At 39.8% G+C, this 23,703-nt stretch overlaps 1 protein-coding gene across 1 annotated transcript; it reads right to left on the reverse strand.

Annotated features, from left to right (window-relative positions):
* Positions 1–4,269: 4,269 nt before the first annotated feature.
* LOC111882802 (palmitoyl-acyl carrier protein thioesterase, chloroplastic) lies at positions 4,270–7,283 on the reverse strand. Its single transcript, XM_023879179.3, has 7 exons — positions 6,992–7,283; positions 5,625–6,238; positions 5,405–5,538; positions 5,196–5,309; positions 4,928–5,099; positions 4,783–4,851; positions 4,270–4,685 (listed from the first exon to the last, which is right to left on the reverse strand). The coding sequence occupies exons 2-7, from the start codon at positions 6,135–6,137 to the stop codon at positions 4,407–4,409; spliced, it is 1,281 nt and encodes a 426-aa protein (XP_023734947.1). The 5' UTR covers positions 6,138–6,238; positions 6,992–7,283; the 3' UTR covers positions 4,270–4,406.
* Between the last annotated feature and the right edge of the window lie 16,420 nt (positions 7,284–23,703).

The raw sequence follows: 23,703 nt of genomic DNA on the forward strand, positions 1-23,703 counted from the left end.
GTACCACCGTTTTAGGTTAAGGGGATCTAGATGTACGCACTTTTCAATTTATGATCTCTCATTTGGATAGAGAGTTGTTTAGAAGTTACATAACGTAAACTCTAGTACTCACGGCGAATTGGGTTGACCGGTTTGACTTGTTGACTTTTGTTGACTTTGACTTGACCGAAAATTGACGGTTGTCACATTAGGGCTTGTCTAGGGTTTCCTGACTGCACTATATATTCAGCCTCAACCCTAAGAATTTCGGCCACTTGCTTCTTGGAAGACCTAGCCGAATTTTAGAGCATCTCTCATCCTTCTCAATCATCTTCCATTGCTAGTGTTGGGTGTGAACCACTAGAGGCATGACATTTGTGACACTTGCTCTAAAGGCTTCAACAACATAAAAATTTGCATTGCTATTATTATATAGAAATCAAGGTATAATTCTTCTAACTCTAATTGTGTATTTCGAAAATATGCTAGTATGATAGGGTTTTTCTATTTTGTTGTTCAAGTTGTATGTTCAATTAGAGAAAACATAGATCAACAACTAGGGCTACATGCACACATATAAATTATATGTTTTGCATAATACCCATCAATATAAACATAAATAAACAAATAACTAAAGATACATTAACAGGAAGCATAATGTAAAGTTCCTAAGTTAGAAAATGGATGGATTTCTTTTTTGGAAATACACCCAAGAGGTAAACTTGTTACGTAATGCAACCATAAATACACCAAAGAGGCAAGAATGATACATAATGCAACCATTATCATTAATATCTCAAGTTAAACGGAACGATACAAGTTTATAGTACATTGAAATTGTTAAAGTACTTGGCTAGCTTCCACTATAGGGATGAGCTTTGAAACCGAAAACCCGATTCGGAACCGGAATCGGGTTTCTCAAAACCGATCTAGTTATCGGGTCCTTCATTGGCCTAAAACTGAGTATCGTGTTCCGGGTACGGATCCATCGGGTATAGGGATAATCGGGTCCAAGATCCGGAATCAATTTTTTTTTGTGTTTTTCTACATTGTGAAGTATTTTTGCTCCGTTTTAAACTGGCATAGTCCGATCTGTTTTATTTTTTTCCCAAATGTAGTTCAATGTTTTCTATTAATTTTATACTTTGAAACACTTTATTTGGATATGTATTAACTAACTTACATGCCCATAAACACGGGTTATCAAATTTGATTTGTTGTTGTTTCTACATTGTACATAATTTTTACTTCTATTTAATAACTGATTCGTTATAAATCCGACATACCTTATTTTTTCCAAAATGTAGTTCGATGCTTTCTCTTAAGTTTAGACTCTGGAAACATCTTACTTGGATACGTATTGACTGACTTACAGTCCCATAAACAAGGGTATCGAAACTATTTTTTATATAAAAACTAACTTTTTTTATTTGATAGATCGTTCCTTTTCAAGAGACGTGGTATGCCCCAATTTCGGTTCCAAATCTAAATCTAGTTCCAACCCCAAATCCAATTACCTGGTCACGTACCCAAAACAAATTTATTTATATCAAGTTGGTTCCGGATTCCACTAAAATGATATTTTTGGTTTCCGGGTCTTCCTGTTTTGGGTCCATTCGGGTCAGGTTCATACTCGTTTACACCCTTATTCCAGCATATCGACATCATAGGTGATGATTAAACAATTTCATGAAAGTTTGAATTATTTCCATGGAATTGTTGGTCAATGTAATTTGCAGTTTCACACCTCTAGTGTTGAAGGCGCATACACTTGACTTCAATTATGTCTATTAAAGTTATGAACTCTTTCAGATCGTTAGATATGGTAATCAAGACACATGACATGCACCTAACGACGACCAACTATTGCAAGTCCTCAGATTTTGAGGTTGGTAATGGTATCTCTAAGGTATGCAAGCAACCTCACAAATGTTTAAAGAGGGAAATGAAGTCCAATATGAACCAGAATGTGTGGGAGGTGATGGATTGATTATAGTGATTCCAGGTCTTTTAACATTAGCTCTAATGAACACATCTCGTCTCGAAAATTTTTAAATAAAAAAAATTAAGTAATGAATTTAGTGCTCTTAAAAATATTTTTTGTTTGATCATCAACGGTTGTACTTTTGATTTGAACTCTTGCGAATGATTAAGGGTAATTAGCACAAAAAACTAGTTTACACCATAATTCTAATTTGACATTGTATTTTTTTTGTTTCAAATTTGACATTGTGTTTTCCAATTTTTTATAATTCTGACAACTTGACCGGTCAACCCGGTTACCTGCTGACGTGTCAGTTTTGATGATGTGGCATGTTGACGTGTCAAAATTGAATTTTTTTCCCCACAAAAGACACTAAGTTTTCATTTTGACACTCTGTTTTTTTGTTCCAAATCGAACATCATTTTTTTCAGTTTTTTTAAATGTTAACCATTTTCCATTTGAAATCATATAAATATTTTTTAATACATTTTAAACCGGATAGATATATATTTTTTCATTTAAAAACCATATTTTTGTATAAATACAAGGTTTTTTTACATTCAAACCATAATTTTATGTATAAATATGTATTAGTTATATAAAAACCGTATTTTATACTAAATACACAACTTTAAAATGAGTTTGGGGTTTGGAGACGTATAGTCGATCAAGACATAGAGGTCAGGTTTGTAACACGTGAATTTTTTACATCTTATTTAAAGCTTATGGTTAGTTTGGTTCTCATAATATAACTATAATGCATATTTATGCATAAAATTATGTTTTGAATGTAAAAAAACTTTGTATTTATATAAAAATATAGTTTTTAAACGAAAAAAATATATATATTTATATTGTTTAAAATGTAATAAAAACAATGTATTTATAAGGTTTCAAATGGAAAACGATCAACACTAAACAAAAATAATAATAATAATGTTCGATACTAAACAAAAAAAAATAATAATAATGTTCGATTTGAAACTATAGTAATAAAAACTTGTTGTGATGTCATTGAAATAGAATCAGAAATTCTATTTAAAGAGAGCTTTTTGGGAAACAAAACAAACACCTTGAATTCACGGTAAGTATTTTGCGGGGTTATTTTGTTGTATATTTAAAAAGGGTAAATTACACGAATGGTCCCTATGGTTTAGGGTAACTTATGCGTTTGGTCCCTAACTTGTTTTTCTAACTCGGAAGGTCTCTACTGTTTGTTTTTGTTACACGTTTGGTCCCTGTCTTACATAAAAAGTCCATTTTTCCTTTTATTTTTTAATTTATTTAAATAAACACACATCCCAATCCCATCTCGTCACCTTACCTTACCTACATTACTATTTTTTTCTATTTAAATAATTATCTTTTTACGTAAGATAAGGACCAAACGCATAACAAAAACAAACAATAGGGACCAAGCGTGTAACAATAACAAATAGTAGGGACCTTCCGAGTTAAAAAAATAAATTAAGGACCAAACGTACAAATTACCTCAAACCGTAGGGACCATTCGTGTAATTTACTCATTTAAAAATTATGGTTATGGGATTGAGAACTTGAGAAGAGAGTAATAAATGGTCATTTTTTTTTTGTCTATATACAATGCTTAAAATAGAAACTTCAATTATACATTACTAAACAATCAACAACTCGGGTGTTGTTGAGAATTGAGATGGACATATTTTCACTTTAGCTTGTAGCCATCAGCTCCTGTCTTTTTGGATTGATTTACTATTGAATAGACTTTCTATATGTTGACCATACTCTTTAGTGGTTTTAGGGAATAATGCTTTATAATTATAGGTGACATAATTATAAAGCATAATTTAATAAATAATACATTATTATTTAAGCACATAACTTTATAAAAGATATACAAATACAACTATATTTTAGTTTATAATCCAAAACCAAATTTGGCAAATGATTGACAAATGACAACCAAGTTGCTAAGGGGTATCCATGTGCAAATGCATGTGATGTGAGCTTGAGTATTTTTCTTTTTTCTTTTTTATTTTTAAAAAGTACACAAGTATGCTATATTTGGTGGCTAATAATGTAATGTCTATTGCTTATAATTGCTATCCATAATCTTGTCTCCCATGTGAAAATTATAATTGTACATAAAGAAGGATAAACCAGCAATTTTATATTCAACCTCTCAATTTAATACTAATTCTCATGTATTAAATATCATTTATATAATCTAACTAAGATATAGAAGCTTGTGGAAGGAAACAGAACAGAAAAGCTTGAAACAAATAAATAAAATAAATAAATAAATAGGTGAGAAGAAAAAAACGACATACAAATTAGAAAAATATATATATAAGAAGCCACGACAAGCAAGTTATTTCCATCAGCATAGAGATAGGATGATTGATTCTTTATACACAAGCCAAGGGCAATAATGTCATTTTCAACAACTATGCTAATATTAGCATTATGCCTTTCCACCAGAAAAGACATCAATGCCCTTGATCTGATTCTCATACCTGGGCCGCCACCCGGTCCTCCCTTTCACAATCTCACCACCACCACCACCCTGGAATTGGAGCACATGTTGGCAATCAACATGGCCGGAACCGGAATCACCAATTCCATTCCCATTTCCCAATACCGAAGTGAGCGACTTCAACTCACTATCCTTCCTACATTCTCTTCGATACTCCAGAGTCATGCTAGCAAGCTCATATTTCTCCACAACTTCTTTCGGAGCACTCTGCAATTAATAGCAACATATTTTCATTTATAACCCTCTACTTTCATTTCTTTCAAATTTGTGAAAAAAGTTGAAAAGGTGGTTTATTTTTTGTTACCTCAAGGATCCAGCCGATATACTTCACATTGTTAACATGTTGGTTGACATCCAAATCACTCCACCTTGGCTACATATATAAAAAAATAATAATGTTAAACACTTTGAAACAAATAGTTTTTTTTTTAAAAGAAATGTTGACTTACAGTCAAACCCGTGCGAACATAGTCAGCTTTGGCCTCTTCAAGTTTAGGTAATTTTACGTTATCGTCCTCCACAACTGGAGGAGCATCTACAAAATAATGCTCTATTTCACCCCGGACTTCATCTGGAATTTTTGATAACTTTCTTGTTTCTTTATTCATCATAACCCAATTACTGCAAGATAAGACGAGTTTTTTTTTATATAAATTTGAATTTAATTATCGTTACAAAAAAAATATATTTAATTTAATAAGTTATAATTATAATAACCTTGAAGCTCTTGTTAAAATCTCGCCTGTTTTCCAATCACGAAGCAGCCAATCACGTCGCATACCGTTTTTCCCAGATGGAGCTACCCAAGTATCCACTTGAACAACATCACCCCTGTTGTAGTAAATTTGAGAATGTCAAAATATAATAATAATTAATCTTTTATCATTATTTTTAAAAAAGAAAAGCGAGTTACATAATTACATTACCATGTTGGATAACGATCTACCATCACTTGCATCTTTGTCACAACCCAAAAAAGATTCTTTTTACACATCTCTGGTGTTGAACCAAATCCATCACCCAAGAGTCCTGCAGTCTTTACATGATTAAGAGCTGTTTCCTACAAAACAACAAGAGTTATATAACTAAATTAAAGATTTGACCTTTTGAATATAAGTTATATGAAAAGGTTACAACTTACAATACCTGAAAATGATTCATAAGTGTTTCTATAGATGCAGTTCGATCAGCTCCTATTTCATATGACCTAATGGAAAAATTTTGTCTAAACACAAGCCCATCTTGAACAATTCTCCCTAAACCAAAAGGATCAAGATCAGCAAGCATGTCTGGCCTTTTGGTCTTCCATTCTAGCATCATCCATTGTTTCTCTGCAGCTAAAAAGATTGTAGTGATTGCAGCAAGAAGCATGCTCCAATCAGGTAACTGGTTGATGAATGTTCTTGGAGCATGTGATGTGAGATTATCATCATTTTTGATGCCATTCATGAGTCGAACTCTGCTCCCATTTACTTCTGTAGGTGCTTGTGCATTAGCTTTCACTTGCATACCATTACTCCCTGAATTTACAGATTTTGTCTTGATTCCACGTACATCAAGATTATCAGGTACACCTCCATGCTTACCAGATGTCTTGGCTCCATTAGGTTGTGGGGAAGAAACAGGAAACAGTGATGCAGTTGCAGCTGTAGCAACCATGATTATAGAATTCAAAAGCTGGATTCACTCACTTGTATGTTTGTTGTAGTTGGACTTATGTACAATCAAAGCCAACCAAAGGGCAATTGTATTGTATATCCCTGCATCAGAAGAGAAACACCATATCAGAAGCTTTCTTGAGAATTGTAGGAAGTTTATCAGATATAGTTCTTTTGATGCGAGAAGAAAAGAGTTACGAGCTATTCATTAAAAAGCTTCAGTGACAAGCTGAAAGTGTATTGAGATTTGTGATAACGTGAATTATTTAATTGTGTCTACGTGCTAAACCTACTCTTCATAAATGAAAGGCATCCAAAAAAAATTGAAATGACAACACTTTCTTTAGCTTACGGAAGAGCATCATTTATTGATTACCAGAATACCTACTTTCCCCACCCATAAACTAATGAGACAAAAACCGGTTCCTCTTTACCTTCTTCGAAGTTTCTTCAACTAACACCAACACGGTAGGTTATTAAACAGAAAGAGAAAAACGAGAGGCGAGCAAAATTTCAGGAATCGAGAAAAATTTTAAATAAATTGCATGATTCACATGTCAATTTCAAAGGAACACGAAATATTTAACAGCGATAGTAACAATAAGATAAGTTAGAACCACGAGAAACCATTTGAGCCAACAGATCTGAAACATTGAAACCACAGAAACCACAACTCGAGTCGCTTTTCATTCAGAATCAAACATCAAATTCATACAAAAACCTCCAGTACCCCCAAAGTCTACAAATTCAGCAAGTTTTTACTTTCTAGATATAGATTTAGAAAAATGAAACACACAGATCAGAACAAGGGAAACGATAGAAGTAGAGAGGAATACATGCGAATTGCATACGTACCTTTTCTAAGCTAACAAGGATCGAGAACACGTGTACAATGAATGAATGAGTGAATCAAACATGGAAAACGATGTATGTTTATGCAATCAAAAAGGCGTAGTCATGGTTGTCCGATCTGCAAGCCCTGTAGACGAATTTTTTTAGAAGAATCGTTAACCTATGTCTGCGATTTCAAAGAATGTCGAATTTTCTTCTCAGAATCTTCAATTTCTTTAGTGTTTTACAACAGGAACAGGAAAGAGAGAGATATGGAAGAGGGCCAGCTGTTTTTTTGGTAGTAGGGATTTGGTGCTCCTCAGCTTCCTTCGTATTTATAGTGCCAAGAATCCACGTTGGCTCCCGCTAACTGGCTTCAGCCTGTTTCATTATATAATTGCCAGTCTACTTTCGATTTATTTACGTTAATGTCCTTTTGAAAAAATATGTAGTAGAAAAAAAAATCGAATTAGATTTGAATTATTTAGAATGTTGCTTAAATTATAGATTATCTAAAATAGTTGGTTATACTGTTATTGGAATGCTTAATTACATAGATGGTCAATGTGGTCCCTCAAATGTTGTAGGGTTTAATACAAGAGATTCTTTTGCCGCATATATGGTCCTTATTGTAATTTTTGTTACACTTATGGTCCTTATCTATTTTCTTTTCTAACCAATTGACTCTCCTCAATGGTTGGATTGTCGTTTCCACGTTATATCTCCTTCTTGGTCTACATTTGTCCTTTTACTGAAAAAGGTTCTTTGATGAAGAGCTTCGTAGTCATCTTCATTTCTTGTTGAACTCTAAACCCTTAGTAATAATCATTTTCTCCGAAACAATATAGATGTGAAGTAAATCTATGACATAGACGTTAATCAGTTTTATTATATGCATTCTTTATTTTCACCATTTTATATATATATATATATATATATATATATATATATATATATATATATATATATATATATATATATATATATATATATATATATATATATATATATATATATATATATATATATATGATTAGGTTCATATAAGACCATTATATTTTGTGAGACGGGGAGACGTAACTCATTTTGTAGATAAAAAACCATTTTTAAAATACAAAATAATTGAAAATTTTTGAATTTTTTTAAAATATTGTTTTCATCATTTATATTTTCCAAAAAAAATAAAAAATAAAGAAAAAATTACCGTTTTTGTAATAGCCCGGATTCCCAGGTATTATTTATTCTTATAAATTTTGGTGATTTGTGAGGAGACTCGGCGAGTTGGAGCTCAAACTCGCCGAGTATGATCGCGGTTTGGGGGCGGGTTCGCGTCCGGACTCGGCGAGTCCAAAAGGTGGACTCGGCGAGTCCACGCTGTTTAATGAAACCCTAATTTCCAGGGTATGAGACCTATTTAAAGGGGCTTATGGCCGTCATTTGCGGCCACCAACCCCAGAGAGAACCCTAAAGAGTCTTTGAGCGTTTGTGAGAGAGAAGAGGAAGATCCTTGACTATTTGTGGGTGTTTTTGCATATAGAAGAGGATCAAGGCAAGAGGAGACCAAAGAGGGTGTTAATCCAGTGATTCCTGAGCTCAGAGACTTCATTTGAGGTAACCATTCGTTCCTTTCTCAGTCCTTGGTGTAAATCTTAGAGTTAGGGTTTCTTTGTGGAATGATCCATGGAGTAATTGGCCTCTTCTTGTGTTGGTGCTTTAGATCTGGACCCAAAGAGGTCCAGAGACTCTTTTCCCTCAAGCTTTATGAGTGTTAATGGAGGCCATGAGCTTAGAATAGCATTCTAGAGACCATATCATCAAATAAGGCCTTTGGACCTTTGCATGAGCACCAAGATTGTAACTTTACATGATGTATGTGCTTGGAAGGACTGGATCTATGAGTTGTTGGAACGGATCTGACCTCAGGAATGAGTTTAAGTTTATGCATGGCACAGACTCGCCGAGTCCGAAGAACAGACTCGGCGAGTAGCATGAAGATTGTCCATAACCACTCAGCGAGTGGTCTTGCCAAGTTAATGGGTTGACTCAGTGAGTCAGGGAGAGTCAGAGAGGGTTGACGGGTGGACTGAGTCAAGCTGGAACTCGCCGAGTTGTTCTTGAGACTCGGCGAGTTGAGTCGTGGTGGCCCCGCGATTCATGCCAGGTGGAACTCGTCGAGTTAGGGAAGTACTCGACGTGTCAAGAGAGGATCCTAAGGAGTCAGTGAACACGTATAGACTCGTCGAGTCGCTCTAGTGCACTCGCCGAGTCCGGTCAAGTTGACCGTTGACCGTTGACCAGAGTTGACCAGTGTTGACTTACTAGGGGTAGTCAACCTTAGTTGTGAAAGTGTTAATTAGAGATATATTGTGTTATAGGAGGATTATAGCTCAGGGGATCGAGCACGAGTGATTTCCGGGATTTGCGAGTTATCGAGATACGCGAGGTGAGTCTTCTCACTATACCTTACCTAGTGTGGTAACATAGTTAAGAGACAGAGTATTATAGAGTTATATGCCAGTGTGATTGCATGTTATTATGTGTTGTGACTTATTGTGATATGTGATATGCATGATTCAGAGTTACAGAGTTGGGACTTTCGGGTCCCTAGAGTTAGGGCCAGAGGGCCCACAGAGAGTTAGGGCCCCACTGAGACACATTGATCAGAGGGTCAACAGAGTTACAGCCTCGAGTGGCTATTATGTGATTATTGTGGTATTTTGGGGAAACTCACTAAGCTTATGCTTACAGTGTTCAGTGTTATGTGTTTCAGGTACTAGTGATGACCGCGGGAAGGCGCCGGCTTGATTCGTACACACATATGAGAATTGGATGTATTTTGATCTTGGGAGACATTGTGATTTGAAAACTTGATGTTATGACATTTTGTGAACGAATTGTTTAATTAAAAATGTGTTTTCAAAAGTGAAAAATTGTTTTAATTTTTACGGTGTTACAAGTTGGTATCAGAGCCTAGGTTTGAGGGATTCGGGTGCACCTTCGGGCGTATCTGAACTCAAACCGAGGATTTGAGAATTTTTTTTGATAATAAAACAAGTTTTCAAAAGAAGAACTTGCGAGATAAACAGAGCAGAGTCGTGTGTACGAACAGCCAGCGCCCGAACGGTGATTTCCCAAAATACCATCATTATAAGTGTTATAATATATGATGTAATATGTTATCTGATGAGCTATGATATGCATGCTAGAGTAGACTAGGTATTCTTATTAGGACTAGAGTGACCTGATATGTGATGCCTGAGTCTAGGAGTCTTACTACTACGAATATTTCAGAGTGGTTAGGTAGAAGCGAGGAGATATTGAGAGATCTGTTGCGAGTATCATATGATTAGAGAGAGTAGAGTGCTTAGGACTTGGGACTCTGGGAGGAGGACTTAGGGTGGATGCTGATGCGGTGTGGACGGTAGTATTGGGCCTATACTACTGAAGACACTGGGTCAGTGCACAGTCCAAGTAAGAATCTTTGGAGTACCAGGGAACAAGTAGGATGGAGTACTCGAGTGTGAGTATACTCGAGCGAGTCCCTGATATTATTCTTATGTTGTATTTCAGAGAGAGAGATCATGGTTGGGACTCGCCAGACATCAGGGACCAGTGACACGAGGGATGAGCAGATTCGTAGGATCATCCAGGAGAAGGTGGCTGCGACCATCAGGGCAGAGATACCAGAGATGTTCGGGTCTATCAAGACCACGTTGATAGAGACATTTGATGAGAAGTACGCTGCTCTTTCTGCAGCCACTGCAGCCATAGCTGCGACGAGGCCGCAGGGTGGTGATGCGTTGCTGTTCCGAGAGTTCAGCAACACGAAACCACCGGAGTTTGACGGGACCCGGGACCCGATTGCGGCGATGAGATGGATTTCAGACATAGAGGGGTGTTTCTTCACTTGCTCATCTCCTGAGCATTTGAGAGTCCGGTTCGCGCTGAACCAACTTCGCTTGGGGGCGAAGGACTAGTGGAAATTTGTGACGGCGCACTATACGCCTGCTGAGCTTGCAGCAATGACCTGGGAGAGGTTCACTGCTATGTTCCGAGATGAGTACGTTCCCCAGGTGGAGAGGGAGCGTTTGGCCCAGGAGTTTCTGACCCTCAAGCAGGGTACTGAGTCTGTTACTGTGATCACGAGGATGTTTCATGAGCGGGTGATGTTCTGCCCAGAGCACGTGTCCTCCGAGCAGGCACGTATGAGTCGATATTTGAGCATTATGAGGAGGGACATACGTGAGTTCGTGGCGAACTCGACGTACTGGACATTTGCCGAGCTTCAGGAAAATACCCGGAAGAGGGAGATAGAGCTGGAGACTCAGGCTAGGGAGGAGGCTGAGTCTCAGGGGAGGGATCGGTGACTAGCGCAGTCCCAGCCGGTAGCCAAGCGGTCCAAGCCCGCCGATTCGAGATCAGGGGGCCATAGGGGCCGCACTTGTGGCAAGTGCGGCAAGAGCCACGACGGAGTGTGCAGAGTAGGGTCTTGCTACAAATGTGGCAAGGAGGGGCATATGGCCAAGGACTGCCCCAAGGGGTTTGCAGTATGTTTTCACTGCAACCAAACCGGACACCGGAAGGCAGAGTGTCCGTAGTTGCGGGGATCAGCACAGGGAGCACCTCAGGGATCTGCCCCTGCCGCCATCAGAGCTACCGAGAGTTGGCCAGTGAAGGCCGAAGCGCCGAGGGCACGAGGGAGAGCCTTTCAGTTGACCGCGGAGGAGGTCCGCGCAGCGCCCGATGTCGTGGCTGGTATGTATTCTTTCATGTATTTATTTTGGCGATGAGATATTGTGCTTATATTATGTTATGCGTAGGTACTTTTCTTGTGAATTCTGTACCTGCCTTGGTGTTATTTGACTCGGGTGCGAGTCGGTCTATTGTATCTTTGGCTTTTAGTCAGCATATCAGTGTTAGTCGTGAGGCGTTGAGCCAGCCTATGAGAGTTTCCATAGCTGAAGAGAGGGTGATTTATGCCACAGAGGTGATCCGAGAGTGTGTATTCGATATTTTTGGTGTTGAGTTCCTGATTGATTTGATTCCTATTGCGATGGGTGATGTCTGTGTCATTGTGGGCATGGACTGGTTGAGTAGATTCGGTGCGGTTATCGACTGCGAGCGACAGCTGGGGACCATACGAGACCCTAGTGGGGGAGTTTTTACGGTGTACGGCGAGGGTACACGTTCTGGGTCAGCATTTTGTTTGGCCGCTAGGGTGAGGTAGTGTCTACAGCAGGGTTGTAAGGGCTTTGTGGCGTATGTGATGGATACACGGGTTGATTCAGGGAGACCGAGGTCAGTTGAGGAGGTTCCGATAGTGCGTGAGTTCCCGGATGTATTTCCAGAGGAGTTACCGGGTGTGCCTCCCGTGAGGCAAGTGGAGTTCAGTATCGATTTGGTTCCGGGGGCCGCGCCTATTGCCAAGGTGCCCTATCGCCTTGCATCTCCAGAGATGCAAGAGTTATCCTCGCAGCTTCAAGAGCTGTTGGGGAAGGGCTTCATTCGGCCGAGCAGCTCGCCGTGGGGAGCACCTATCCTGTTTGTCAAGAAAAAGGATGGTTCACACCGGATGTGCATTGATTACCGGGAGTTGAACAAGCTGACGGTCAAGAACCGTTACCCGTTGCCGAGGATCGACGATTTGTTCGATCAGTTACAGGGAGCATCTTGGTTCTCCAAGATCGATTTGAGGTCTGGATATCATCAGGTGAGGGTACGAGATGAGGACGTCCAGAAGACAGCGTTCAGGACGTGTTATGGGCATTACGAGTTTGTGGTGATGCCTTTCGGACTCACCAATGCCCCGGCAGTGTTCATGGATCTCATGAACAGAGTGTGCAGGCCGATGTTGGATCGGTCGGTGATCGTGTTCATCGATGATATTTTGGTGTATTCGAGATCCAGAGAGCAGCATGAGGAGCATTTGAGGGAGATCCTCAGAGTTCTGAGATCGGAGAGGCTTTACGCCAAATTCTCCAAGTGTGATTTCTGGTTGCGAGAGGTCCAGTTCCTAGGGCACCTCGTTAACCAGAAGGGGATTTTGGTCGCCCCGGCCAAAGTGGAGGTAGTGATGAGCTGGGAGGTGCCGAGGTCACCATCCGAGATCAGGAGTTTCTTGGGGTTGGCAGACTATTATCGGAGATTTATCAGGGATTTCTCCAAGATCACCGTGCCACTCACCAGGTTATCCCGGAAGGGTATCGCTTTGTCATGGGGACCAGAGCAAGAGACCTCCTTTGAAACGCTTCGCCAAAGGCTATGTGAAGCCCCAGTATTAGCCCTCCCGGAGGGGATGGAGGACTTTGTGGTGTATTGTGATGCATCGATCTTGGGGTTGGGAGCAGTGTTGATGCAGAGAGGGCATGTGATAGCATATGCATCGAGGCAGCTGAAGCCTCATGAGACGAGATATCCCACCCATGATCTAGAGGTTGGGGCAGTGGTGTTCGCCCTCAAGATTTGGCATCACTACCTGTATGGGGTTCGGTGTACGATATACACGGACCATAAGAGTTTGAAGTATTTGATGGATCAGCCCAACCTAAATATGCAACAGAGAAGGTGGTTGGATGTGGTCAAGGATTATGATTGTGAGATCCTGTACCACCCAGGCAAGGCTAATGTTGTAGCCGATACACTGAGCCGCAGGGCGGAGAGCACCCCGCTGCGGGATGTATGTTTGAGATTGACCGTGATAGCTCCAGTGTTGGACGCCATTCGTGGGGCACAGGCCGAGGCTGTGCAACCTGAGATGCAGAAGAAAGAGCGAGTTGTTGGATTGATTTTAGAGTTCGTTACCGATGGTCGGGGGCTTATGACATTCCAGGGGCGTATCTGGGTGCCGTTTGTGGGAGGAACGCGTACCATTTTGATGGAAGAGACTCATCGGTCGAAATTTTCGATCCATCCTGGGGCCACTAAGATGTATTTGGACCTGAGGAAAGAGTACTGGTGGCCCTGTATGAAGAGGGATGTTGCGTGGTTTGTTGAGAGGTGCTTGACCTGTCGTAGGGTTAAGGCCGAGCACCAGAGGACGCATGGTAAGTTGCAGCCGTTGGAGGTTCCCGAATGGAAGTGGGAACAGATCACCATGGATTTTATCACCAAATTGCCAAGGACTGCTAGGGGAGTTGATGCAATTTGGGTGATTGTGGACAGGTTGACGAAGAGCGCTCACTTTCTTGCTATCAACGAGAGTTCTACAGCAGAGAAATTGGCAGAGGTGTATGTGAGGGAAGTGGTGTCACGGCATGGAGTGCCGATCTCGATTGTTTCAGACCGTGATGTGCATTTCACTTCCAGATTCTGGAAGAAGTTTCATGAGGAGTTGGGTACTAGACTGCATTTTAGTACCGCATATCACCCCCAAACAGACGGACAAAGTGAGCGGACGATTCAGACGCTCGAGGACATGCTCCAGGCATGTGTTTTGGATTTCGGGGGAAGTTAGGATACGTACTTGCCCTTGGCAGAGTTTTCCTACAACAACAGCCATCATTCGAGCATTGGTATGCCGCCCTTTGAGCTGTTGTATGGGAGGAGGTGCCAGACCCCCATTTGCTGGGGAGAGGTTGGACAACGTGTGATGGGCAGTACAGAGATTGTGCTTCAGACGACAGAGCAAATCCAGCAAGTCAGACAGAGGTTGTTGACCGCTCAGAGTCGTCAGAAGAGTTATGCAGACAGACGCCGGTCCGAGCTTGAGTTTCAGGTCGGCGACCTTGTACTCCTGAAGGTCTCTCCGTGGAAAGGAGTGATTCGATTCAGGAAGAGGGGCAAGTTGGGGCCCCGATATATTGGTCCATTCCGAGTGATCGTGAGGGTAGGTTGGGTAGCCTATCGTTTGGATTTGCCAGCAGAGTTGGGGTAGATTCACGACACTTTCCATGTGTCGCAACTGCGGAAGTGTATAGCCGATGAGTTGACAGTGGTTCCATTAGAGGATATTCAGGTGGATGCGAGCCTGAATTATGTTGAGAGACCAGTGGCAATCAGAGATCGCAAAATCAAGGTTCTGAGGAACAAGGAGGTACCCTTGGTTTTGGTTCAGTGGCAGCATCGGAAGGGGTCCGAGATGACTTGGGAACCGGAGCGTGAGATGCGTGAGCAGCATCCAGAGTTATTTGCAGAGCGAGACTTCGAGGGCCTAGTTCTAGTGGGGGAGAATTGTAACAGCCCGGATTCCCAGGTATTATTTATTCTTATAAATTTTGGTGATTTGTGAGGAGACTCGGCGAGTTGGAGCTCAAACTCGCCGAGTATGATCGCGGTTTGGGGGCGGGTTCGCGTCCGGACTCGGCGAGTCCAAAAGGTGGACTCGGCGAGTCCACGCTGTTTAATGAAACCCTAATTTCCAGGGTATGAGACCTATTTAAAGGGGCTTATGGCCGTCATTTGCGGCCACCAACCCCAGAGAGAACCCTAAAGAGTCTTTGAGCGTTTTGTGAGAGAGAGAAGAGGAAGATCCTTGACTATTTGTGGGTGTTTTTGCATATAGAAGAGGATCAAGGCAAGAGGAGACCAAAGAGGGTGTTAATCCAGTGATTCCTGAGCTCAGAGACTTCATTTGAGGTAACCATTCGTTCCTTTCTCAGTCCTTGGTGTAAATCTTAGAGTTAGGGTTTCTTTGTGGAATGATCCATGGAGTAATTGGCCTCTTCTTGTGTTGGTGCTTTAGATCTGGACCCAAAGAGGTCCAGAGACTCTTTTCCCTCAAGCTTTATGAGTGTTAATGGAGGCCATGAGCTTAGAATAGCATTCTAGAGACCATATCATCAAATAAGGCCTTTGGACCTTTGCATGAGCACCAATATTGTAACTTTACATGATGTATGTGCTTGGAAGGACTGGATCTATGAGTTGTTGGAACGGATCTGACCTCAGGAATGAGTTTAAGTTTATGCATGGCACAGACTCGCCAAGTCCGAAGAACAGACTCGGCGAGTAGCATGAAGATTGTCCATAACCACTCAGCGAGTGGTCTTGCCAAGTTAATGGGTTGACTCAGTGAGTCAGGGAGAGTCAGAGAGGGTTGACGGGTGGACTGAGTCAAGCTGGAACTCGCCGAGTTGTTCTTGAGACTCGGCGAGTTGAGTCGTGGTGGCCCCGCGATTCATGCCAGGTGGAACTCGTCGAGTTAGGGAAGTACTCGACGTGTCAAGAGAGGATCCTAAGGAGTCAGTGAACACGTATAGACTCGTCGAGTCGCTCTAGTGCACTCGCCGAGTCCGGTCAAGTTGACCGTTGACCGTTGACCAGAGTTGACCAGTGTTGACTTACTAGGGGTAGTCAACCTTAGTTGTGAAAGTGTTAATTAGAGATATATTGTGTTATAGGAGGATTATAGCTCAGGGGATCGAGCACGAGTGATTTCCGGGATTTGCGAGTTATCGAGATACGCGAGGTGAGTCTTCTCACTATACCTTACCTAGTGTGGTAACATAGTTAAGAGACAGAGTATTATAGAGTTATATGCCAGTGTGATTGCATGTTATTATGTGTTGTGACTTATTGTGATATGTGATATGCATGATTCAGAGTTACAGAGTTGGGACTTTCGGGTCCCTAGAGTTAGGGCCAGAGGGCCCATAGAGAGTTGGGGCTGGATGGCCCCACTGAGACACATTGACCAGAGGGTCAACAGAGTTACAACCTCGAGTGGCTATTATGTGATTATTGTGGTATTTTGGGGAAACTCACTAAGCTTATGCTTACAGTGTTCAGTGTTATGTGTTTCAGGTACTAGTGATGACCGCGGGAAGGCGCCGACTTGATTCGTACACACATATGGGAATTGGATGTATTTTGATCTTAGGAGACATTGTGATTTGAAAACTTGATGTTATGATGTTTTGTGAACGAATTGTTTAATTAAAAATGTGTTTTCAAAAGTGAAAAATTGTTTTAATTTTTACGGTGTTACAGTTTTTCTTTTAATATCTGTGAAATATTCTAGTAGAATATTAGAATATTTTGCATATCTGACAAAATCTAGTAGAATACTAGAATATTCTAGCATCACCTTCGTCGGTTAATCCCAGCCAAACACCCCCTGCTTTGACAAGTCACCTTATCGATTGCGACGGCCTCCTCTCTTCTCCGATCTTCACATTTCTTCCCCTCCCATCAAGAAAGCATTTGTCAAGAAGTCCTCCACTGTTGCTGAAAAAGAAACAAGTGTGTGAGTTGTTGGTTCATTCTGAAAAAGAAACAGGGGATATGGAGGACATCCTACTAATTCAGATATTTGACATTGGAGTCCTAACTACGATTGTCTATCACAACGATTCTGTTGTGGCTTGGTTGTTTCACCAGCTCACCAAGCATGGTGCTTGATTATTGATCCAACATTGTCGAATTCTCATTTTATTCATGGACATCGAGCCAAAATCAATTTCACAAGGCTCTTTATTGATCATCTTTCCTTCTCCATCAGCAACAGCTTCGAGCTTCAGGTTTATTTCCGCATTGTATGATTGATTTCAGATATATATTCCTCTGACAATAAGTTAAGTCTGTAGACTCACAATGCACGGTGGTGTGTCAAATCGAATTCTATATGCTTTTGTTCATGTGTTCCGGTGTTTGTAATTTATGTTGCTTTGATTTTGAAGATTTTAAGGTTGTTTACTCAGTAATTTGTGTATCTGGGTGATTTAAGTTGAATTTCGGTGTATGTGTTTGGTTTCAAATGGTTAATTTCTTGAAATCTAGGGTTCATTTCCCGATTAATTTTTGCGGTCTAATTTTGACTAGTGTTAATTATTGTTTTTTCCACATTTAGATTTTGGAGAATTAACCTTGCTTGTTCTTTATCTATTTCTTCTTATTTTTCATTGGTTGAATCTTAATGACTTTTTGTAATTGAAGCAAATGTGTGTTTGTACGAATGTTCTTCAAGGGTGCATCGATTTTAAACCCTGATAAAATGGCTTTAACGTCGGTTCCTGTTATACTAGTGCAAAAAGAAGCTTGATTTCGTTATTGATGAATCAGTTACAAAACGAAAGGTTGATTTGGAGAGAGAGAGGGGGAGAGAGAGAGAGGTGGGTCTCTTTTTGTTTTTTAATTAATAAAATATAAAAATAAGTATTAAAAATGTAAAAATAAAAATAAAAGGGCGTTTTAGTCTTTTTAGTTTTCCGAGGGACCAAAACCATAAGAAAACTAGCTCAAAAGGACATCAATCCAAAAAAATCGAGGTTTGGACCAAACCTTGGAAAAAATGCATACCATAGGCACTATTTTTTGCAGTTTTCTCATATATATATATATATATATATATATATATATATATATATATATATATATATATATATATATATATATATATATATGGGCTAGGTTGATCGGTTAAGTTAAAATTATTTAAACGGATTCTTTTTAAACTTTCACTGAAACTATATAATGTATATTTTAGATCATCTAATTCAGTTTCATATTTAGACACACAAATATTTAGAGATTTAAGATTGGTGTGTACTTTGTTTATCACCCTCTCGCATTCGCTAATCTGCTCAGGGACGGGTTCGTTGTGAAACAACTGTCGGAGACACGTCCGCCTTCAGTAGCGTATCCTATAAGCTCTGTACTTTCATTTGTCACCATAAAGCACCTTCCACTGAACTGTGAATCATCAACTTTCGCCACGAAGCTTCTCCCATGAGTTAGTCTACGAACCTCTTCGTCTTCAGAGTCAGTCGACCACACTTCGAACCTGTCAAACTCATCATCATTTTCCTGCATAATTAAAGCAGGTTTAACATCATCAATACTTTTCTTTTTCTTGATTTCCTCTAGCTTTATGAGGAAATAAGCTTCATCATCCTCCTCTTCTTTATTCTCATTCTTTCTTTGCAGCATGCACTCCTTTGCTAGATGATTTTTGCCATGACAATAATTATAGTCATAGCTGAAGTCACATACGAGCTTCTTTTCCTTCTTCGCTTCTTCCTTTTGATAGTTTCTTGCACTCTCATCCTTCACCTTCTCAGAACTATAACTCCCCTACCAATTTTAGTTTTTGTTGCGACCAAAATTCTTCTTTGCGAACCTCCTTGGGTTGGACACCATTAAAGCATAATCTTCCTTGGAAAGTTCACAATCGGAGAGATCTGACTCGGAACCATCATCAGCAACCTTCCCTCCCTTTGCCACAAGCACTAACGAACCCATTCCAGAAACAATTTTTCCTTCATTGGTCACTTCGTCTTCATGTGACCTTGGAATACCAACGAGCTTTGCCAATGAGTAATTATTGAACTACTCGTGTGCTTTAACTGTCGACACAACAACTTTCCACTCAGACCTTAACCCATTCATAAACGTCACCTTCTGTTCTATCAGTTCACATTTGATTTTGTGCTTCGCCATCCTGGTCAATAGATGGTTGTAACAGTTGAACGTTTGGTTAAGCTTCTCCTCAGGCTTCTGAACGAAGGCTCCAAACTCTGAAAGTAACAACGTCTGGATGGAGTGTTCATGATCAGCGTTGCTTGAATACAATTCCCTAAGCCTGTCCCATATTTCTTTCGCATTTTCGTTGGAGCTTACTAAGCGAAACGTGTCGGCTGGTAAGCAAAGCGAATAATCCTCATAGCTTTGACGTTGCTGATTAGCTTGTCCTTTTCATCTTTAGGTATATCAGTAACTTCAAGAAGAAGATCGTTGTACTTTGCTTTAAGTCTTGATAACTCTCTTTGTACCTGTGTGAGTAAAGGTCTCATTGGTTATTGCGTCCCATATCAACGCACCATTGTCTTCAAGCCCTAGCACGTAATCTTCAAAGTGCAATGCCTACACTTCATAGTCGGTTGGAAACATGTAACGACCCAAAAGTCAAGGGTAACAATTTCATCTTTAATGTAACTAAAACATTGATACCATTTAATTCAACATTCCAAATCATAGTTAAGTTGTGACAACCCAAAAGTTCCCGTTAGTTTTAACGTCGAAATTAATTACGTAAAAAATTAGCCAAATTTATCCCAAAAATATTTTTGACCCGAAATTAAACCCGTTGGAATATTTTAAATAATATTCGTCAAGCAAAAATAAACTCGTAAATTATCTTTCCATTTTATTGGAAAAAGTTTATTTTTGATTACGACTATTTAACCGGGTAAAAATTTTAAACCTCGTTAAACATAAGTATCGGGTCGTCGTATACCGGGTACAACACCTAAGCCCTATATAAGGGAGGGTGGACACTCCTTAGAACCCTTTTACCAACTAGAACCACTTTCTCTCTCTACTCTCTCTCCTCAAGTCCGATTTCACCTCAAAACTGCAAGTTTCCGCTTCCAAAACGTAAGTTCCCTTACCCTAACTTGTTCTAAACATCATTGCTGGTTGCTATAGTTCAAAAATCACTCAAGAAATCCAACTAAAAGAAGTTCACGGCCTAAGAACCTCCTTAGGCTTAGAAACTAGTTTTGGGTTAAACCTAGAAGTGATTGAGCCTTGAATCATCAAGTTTGGGGGCTTGAAAGAGGGTTTACGGTCCAAGCATATGCTTAGACCGTAAACACCCTCTAAGCATGCAAATCAAGCCCAAAACACTTCCAAACCTCATTTAGGCTTAAGATATGACTAAGGGACTTACCATTTCGGACTTGGAACACCCAAACATCACCATTTGGAAGGCAAACTAGAGTTTACGGCCCAAGCATATGCTTAGACCGTAAACCCCCCTAAAACATGCCAAATGAAGTTTCAACCCCCTATAAAGCCTTATACCCTCACTAGAACTTGTTAGGAATGAGCCAAGGACCTTGAAATCAAATAATGAAAGGTGTCCAAGAGTTTACTACCGTAAACCATGGGGTTTACGGCCGTAAACTCCTCAAGGAGTGCCAATGGACCTTAAACTCCTCAAATGGTCCATTTTGAGGCCTTAAAAACCCTTCATAAGCCCTAGAATTGAACCTAGCCTAATTCCACAAGTGTTATATGACCTTAATGCATCAAAGAACACACCATCCATGAGTTTACGGCCGTAAACTCATGGGGATAAGGTCTTAGGGCCGTAAACTCTATAAAGAGTTTACTCTTGAAGAGTAAACTCCCTATCTAGGCCATACACTCCCTTAGATGTTACCCAGGACACTCCTAGCACTTAACCAAAGTGTTTTCCGCACTTTAGGATGCATATACATGTTTAATTAGTATTATATTTACTAATTGTATGTAAACATATGTCATCATATGTTAATAGGTCACTAAGTGTGTTCAAGTCTTTATTTGACACCGAGCACCCAACCGGCACCTCCGCCCGATCCACTTACAACAGGTGAGTTCATACCCATGAATTAACCTTTTAAATGTTTTTACATGCTTTTATGGGGGGGGGGGAATACAAGTTAAAACATGCCAGTTATCATACTAATCACATGTGATTGATAACCCGCATGCACAAGGATTTATTACAATGTCAACTGTTTTACCAAGTATGATACTGTAAATGGTTTTCCAAAACGTCTTTACTTGTTTAAATCTTTTCTCAAATTATCTCTCATGCTATATGTTTATTTCCAAACCTGTTACAGCAGTACTTTAAAGAAAGGTTTTCTCTACCTATATTGTTTTGTCAAGATTACATTCAAAAACTTGTTTATGAAAGGTTTTCAAAGGATTTCCAAAAGTCTTCAAGCTTATTTTACAAAAGGATATCAAGTCACAATTTTCTTAAGTGTAAAGGTTTTCCAAAGTTTTCATCAAAGTTTTCTTCCATGTTTTTATACTTCTACTTCGTTAGATACTACTACTTAGTTATGCCTCTACTTCGTTAAATGCTCATACTTAGTTAAATGCTACTACTTCTTTAAATGCTTCTACTTCGTGAAACGCTTCTACTTTGATAACGCTTCTACTTCGTGAAACGCTTCTACTTTGACAACACTGCTACTTCGTGAAACGCTTCTACTTCGTGAAACGCTTCTACTTTGATAACGCTTCTACTTTGATAACGCTTCTACTTTGTGAAACGCTTCTACTTTGACAACGCTTCTACTTCGTGAAATGCTTCTACTTGATAACTCTTCTACTTCGTGAAACGCTTCTACTTTGTTAACGCTTCTACTTCGTTAAACGCTTCTACTTAGTTAAATGCTACTACTTCGTTAAATGCTTCTACTTCGTGAAACGCTTCTACTTCGTGAAACGCTTCTACTTTGACAACACTGCTACTTCGTGAAACGCTTCTACTTTGATAACGCTTCTACTTCGTGAAACGCTTCTACTTTGATAACGCTTCTACTTTGACAACGCTTCTACTTCGTGAAACGCTTCTACTTGATAACGCTTCTACTTCGTGAAACGCTTCTACTTCGTTAAACGCTTCTACTTAGTTAAATGCTTCTACGCCATTAAATGCATGCCTGTACCTGTATAGTTATATAAATGATGTTTAAAGGACTTAGGAAGGCTAGTTCGCCCTATTTCCTTTTCCTCGTTTGGATGTGGTCTGGTGGGTATCGGATATCCGTCCGAAGGTCGTTTAAACATTAATTATATATCATGTATACATGTATAGAGATGAAGGTTTACATTGATCAGTTCAGTTGTGAGTCTCTACCGTCAATCCACTGCCTCTAATAGAATTCAGATTACGAGATGCATCTTCAAGACACGGATCTCCCTGTCGTCGAGTTGGTAACCAGAGTCTCCTGTAGGGAGAGTGGGAATTGTGTGTATAGATCTATACGGGACTGACACCCCGTACCCTGACTGCTAGCTACAGTCCACGGCCTACCAAGCCCAAGGGGTGACAAATGTCATATTTACACTGACGCTTGCAGGGCATCAAGAACTCTAGTGTCGATCAGTATGGTTACGAGTATCTCCATGTTAACCTTATAATTCATGGCCTTAAGGTAACGATAATTAACACTGTATGCTGGAAACACACTCTTAGAATTACTCTTTGTTTTAGACCTTGCTAGCCGTATCTTTCATTTGATACTATCTGGGGTCTGTGTTTCTTTGTTTTAGACCTTGCTAGCCATATCTTTCATTTGATACTGTCTGGGGTCTGTGTCTCTTTGTTTTAGACCTTGCTAGCCGTATCTTTCATTTGATACCGTTTGGGGTCTGTGTCTCCTTTTGTTACACTGAGCCAGGCGTGTCCTTCACTCAATACTCTCCTGGAGTCTGTGATTTCTTTGCCTTAGTCACCAGTATTTTCTGCTGAGGCATATGTTATTTTTCCTTGTATTTTACTAGTAATATTCTCCTACTTTCTTTAAAGTCAAATACCGTATTTTGGGTAATGATAGTATTTCAGGGAAAATTTCTCTTTGAAACATAACACTGTCGAGTCTTGGTAGAAGACTGCTTTTAATTAGAAAATATAGGATTTTCTGGAGAGGACTCTAATACACTGTAGACTCTAAACTACTACTTTTATAAAGTTATCTTGAATAAAATGCTTACTTACATAAATGACATTAAATACTTATGAACTCACCAGCATTTATAAAAATGTTGATACTCGCTTTCAAAGTAACTTGTATTCTTAGGTCAGCAATAGACAGGTACATCCCAGGAGCTTTTGGTGAAGACAGTTTAGTACCAAGCTGCACCTATATTATTACTTGTATTACTTTAATGTCTCTATGAAATGTAACTTATGTAAAACTATTACTATTAATGCAATGGTTGTTGTACTTTGATTATTATACTGCATATGTTGTGATACTTGACATGACGTCATCCACCCCAGAACATTTCCGCCG

The sequence above is a fragment of the Lactuca sativa genome, chromosome 8 (assembly GCF_002870075.4).
Source record: "Lactuca sativa cultivar Salinas chromosome 8, Lsat_Salinas_v11, whole genome shotgun sequence".
NCBI classification, from domain to species: Eukaryota; Viridiplantae; Streptophyta; class Magnoliopsida; order Asterales; family Asteraceae; genus Lactuca; species Lactuca sativa.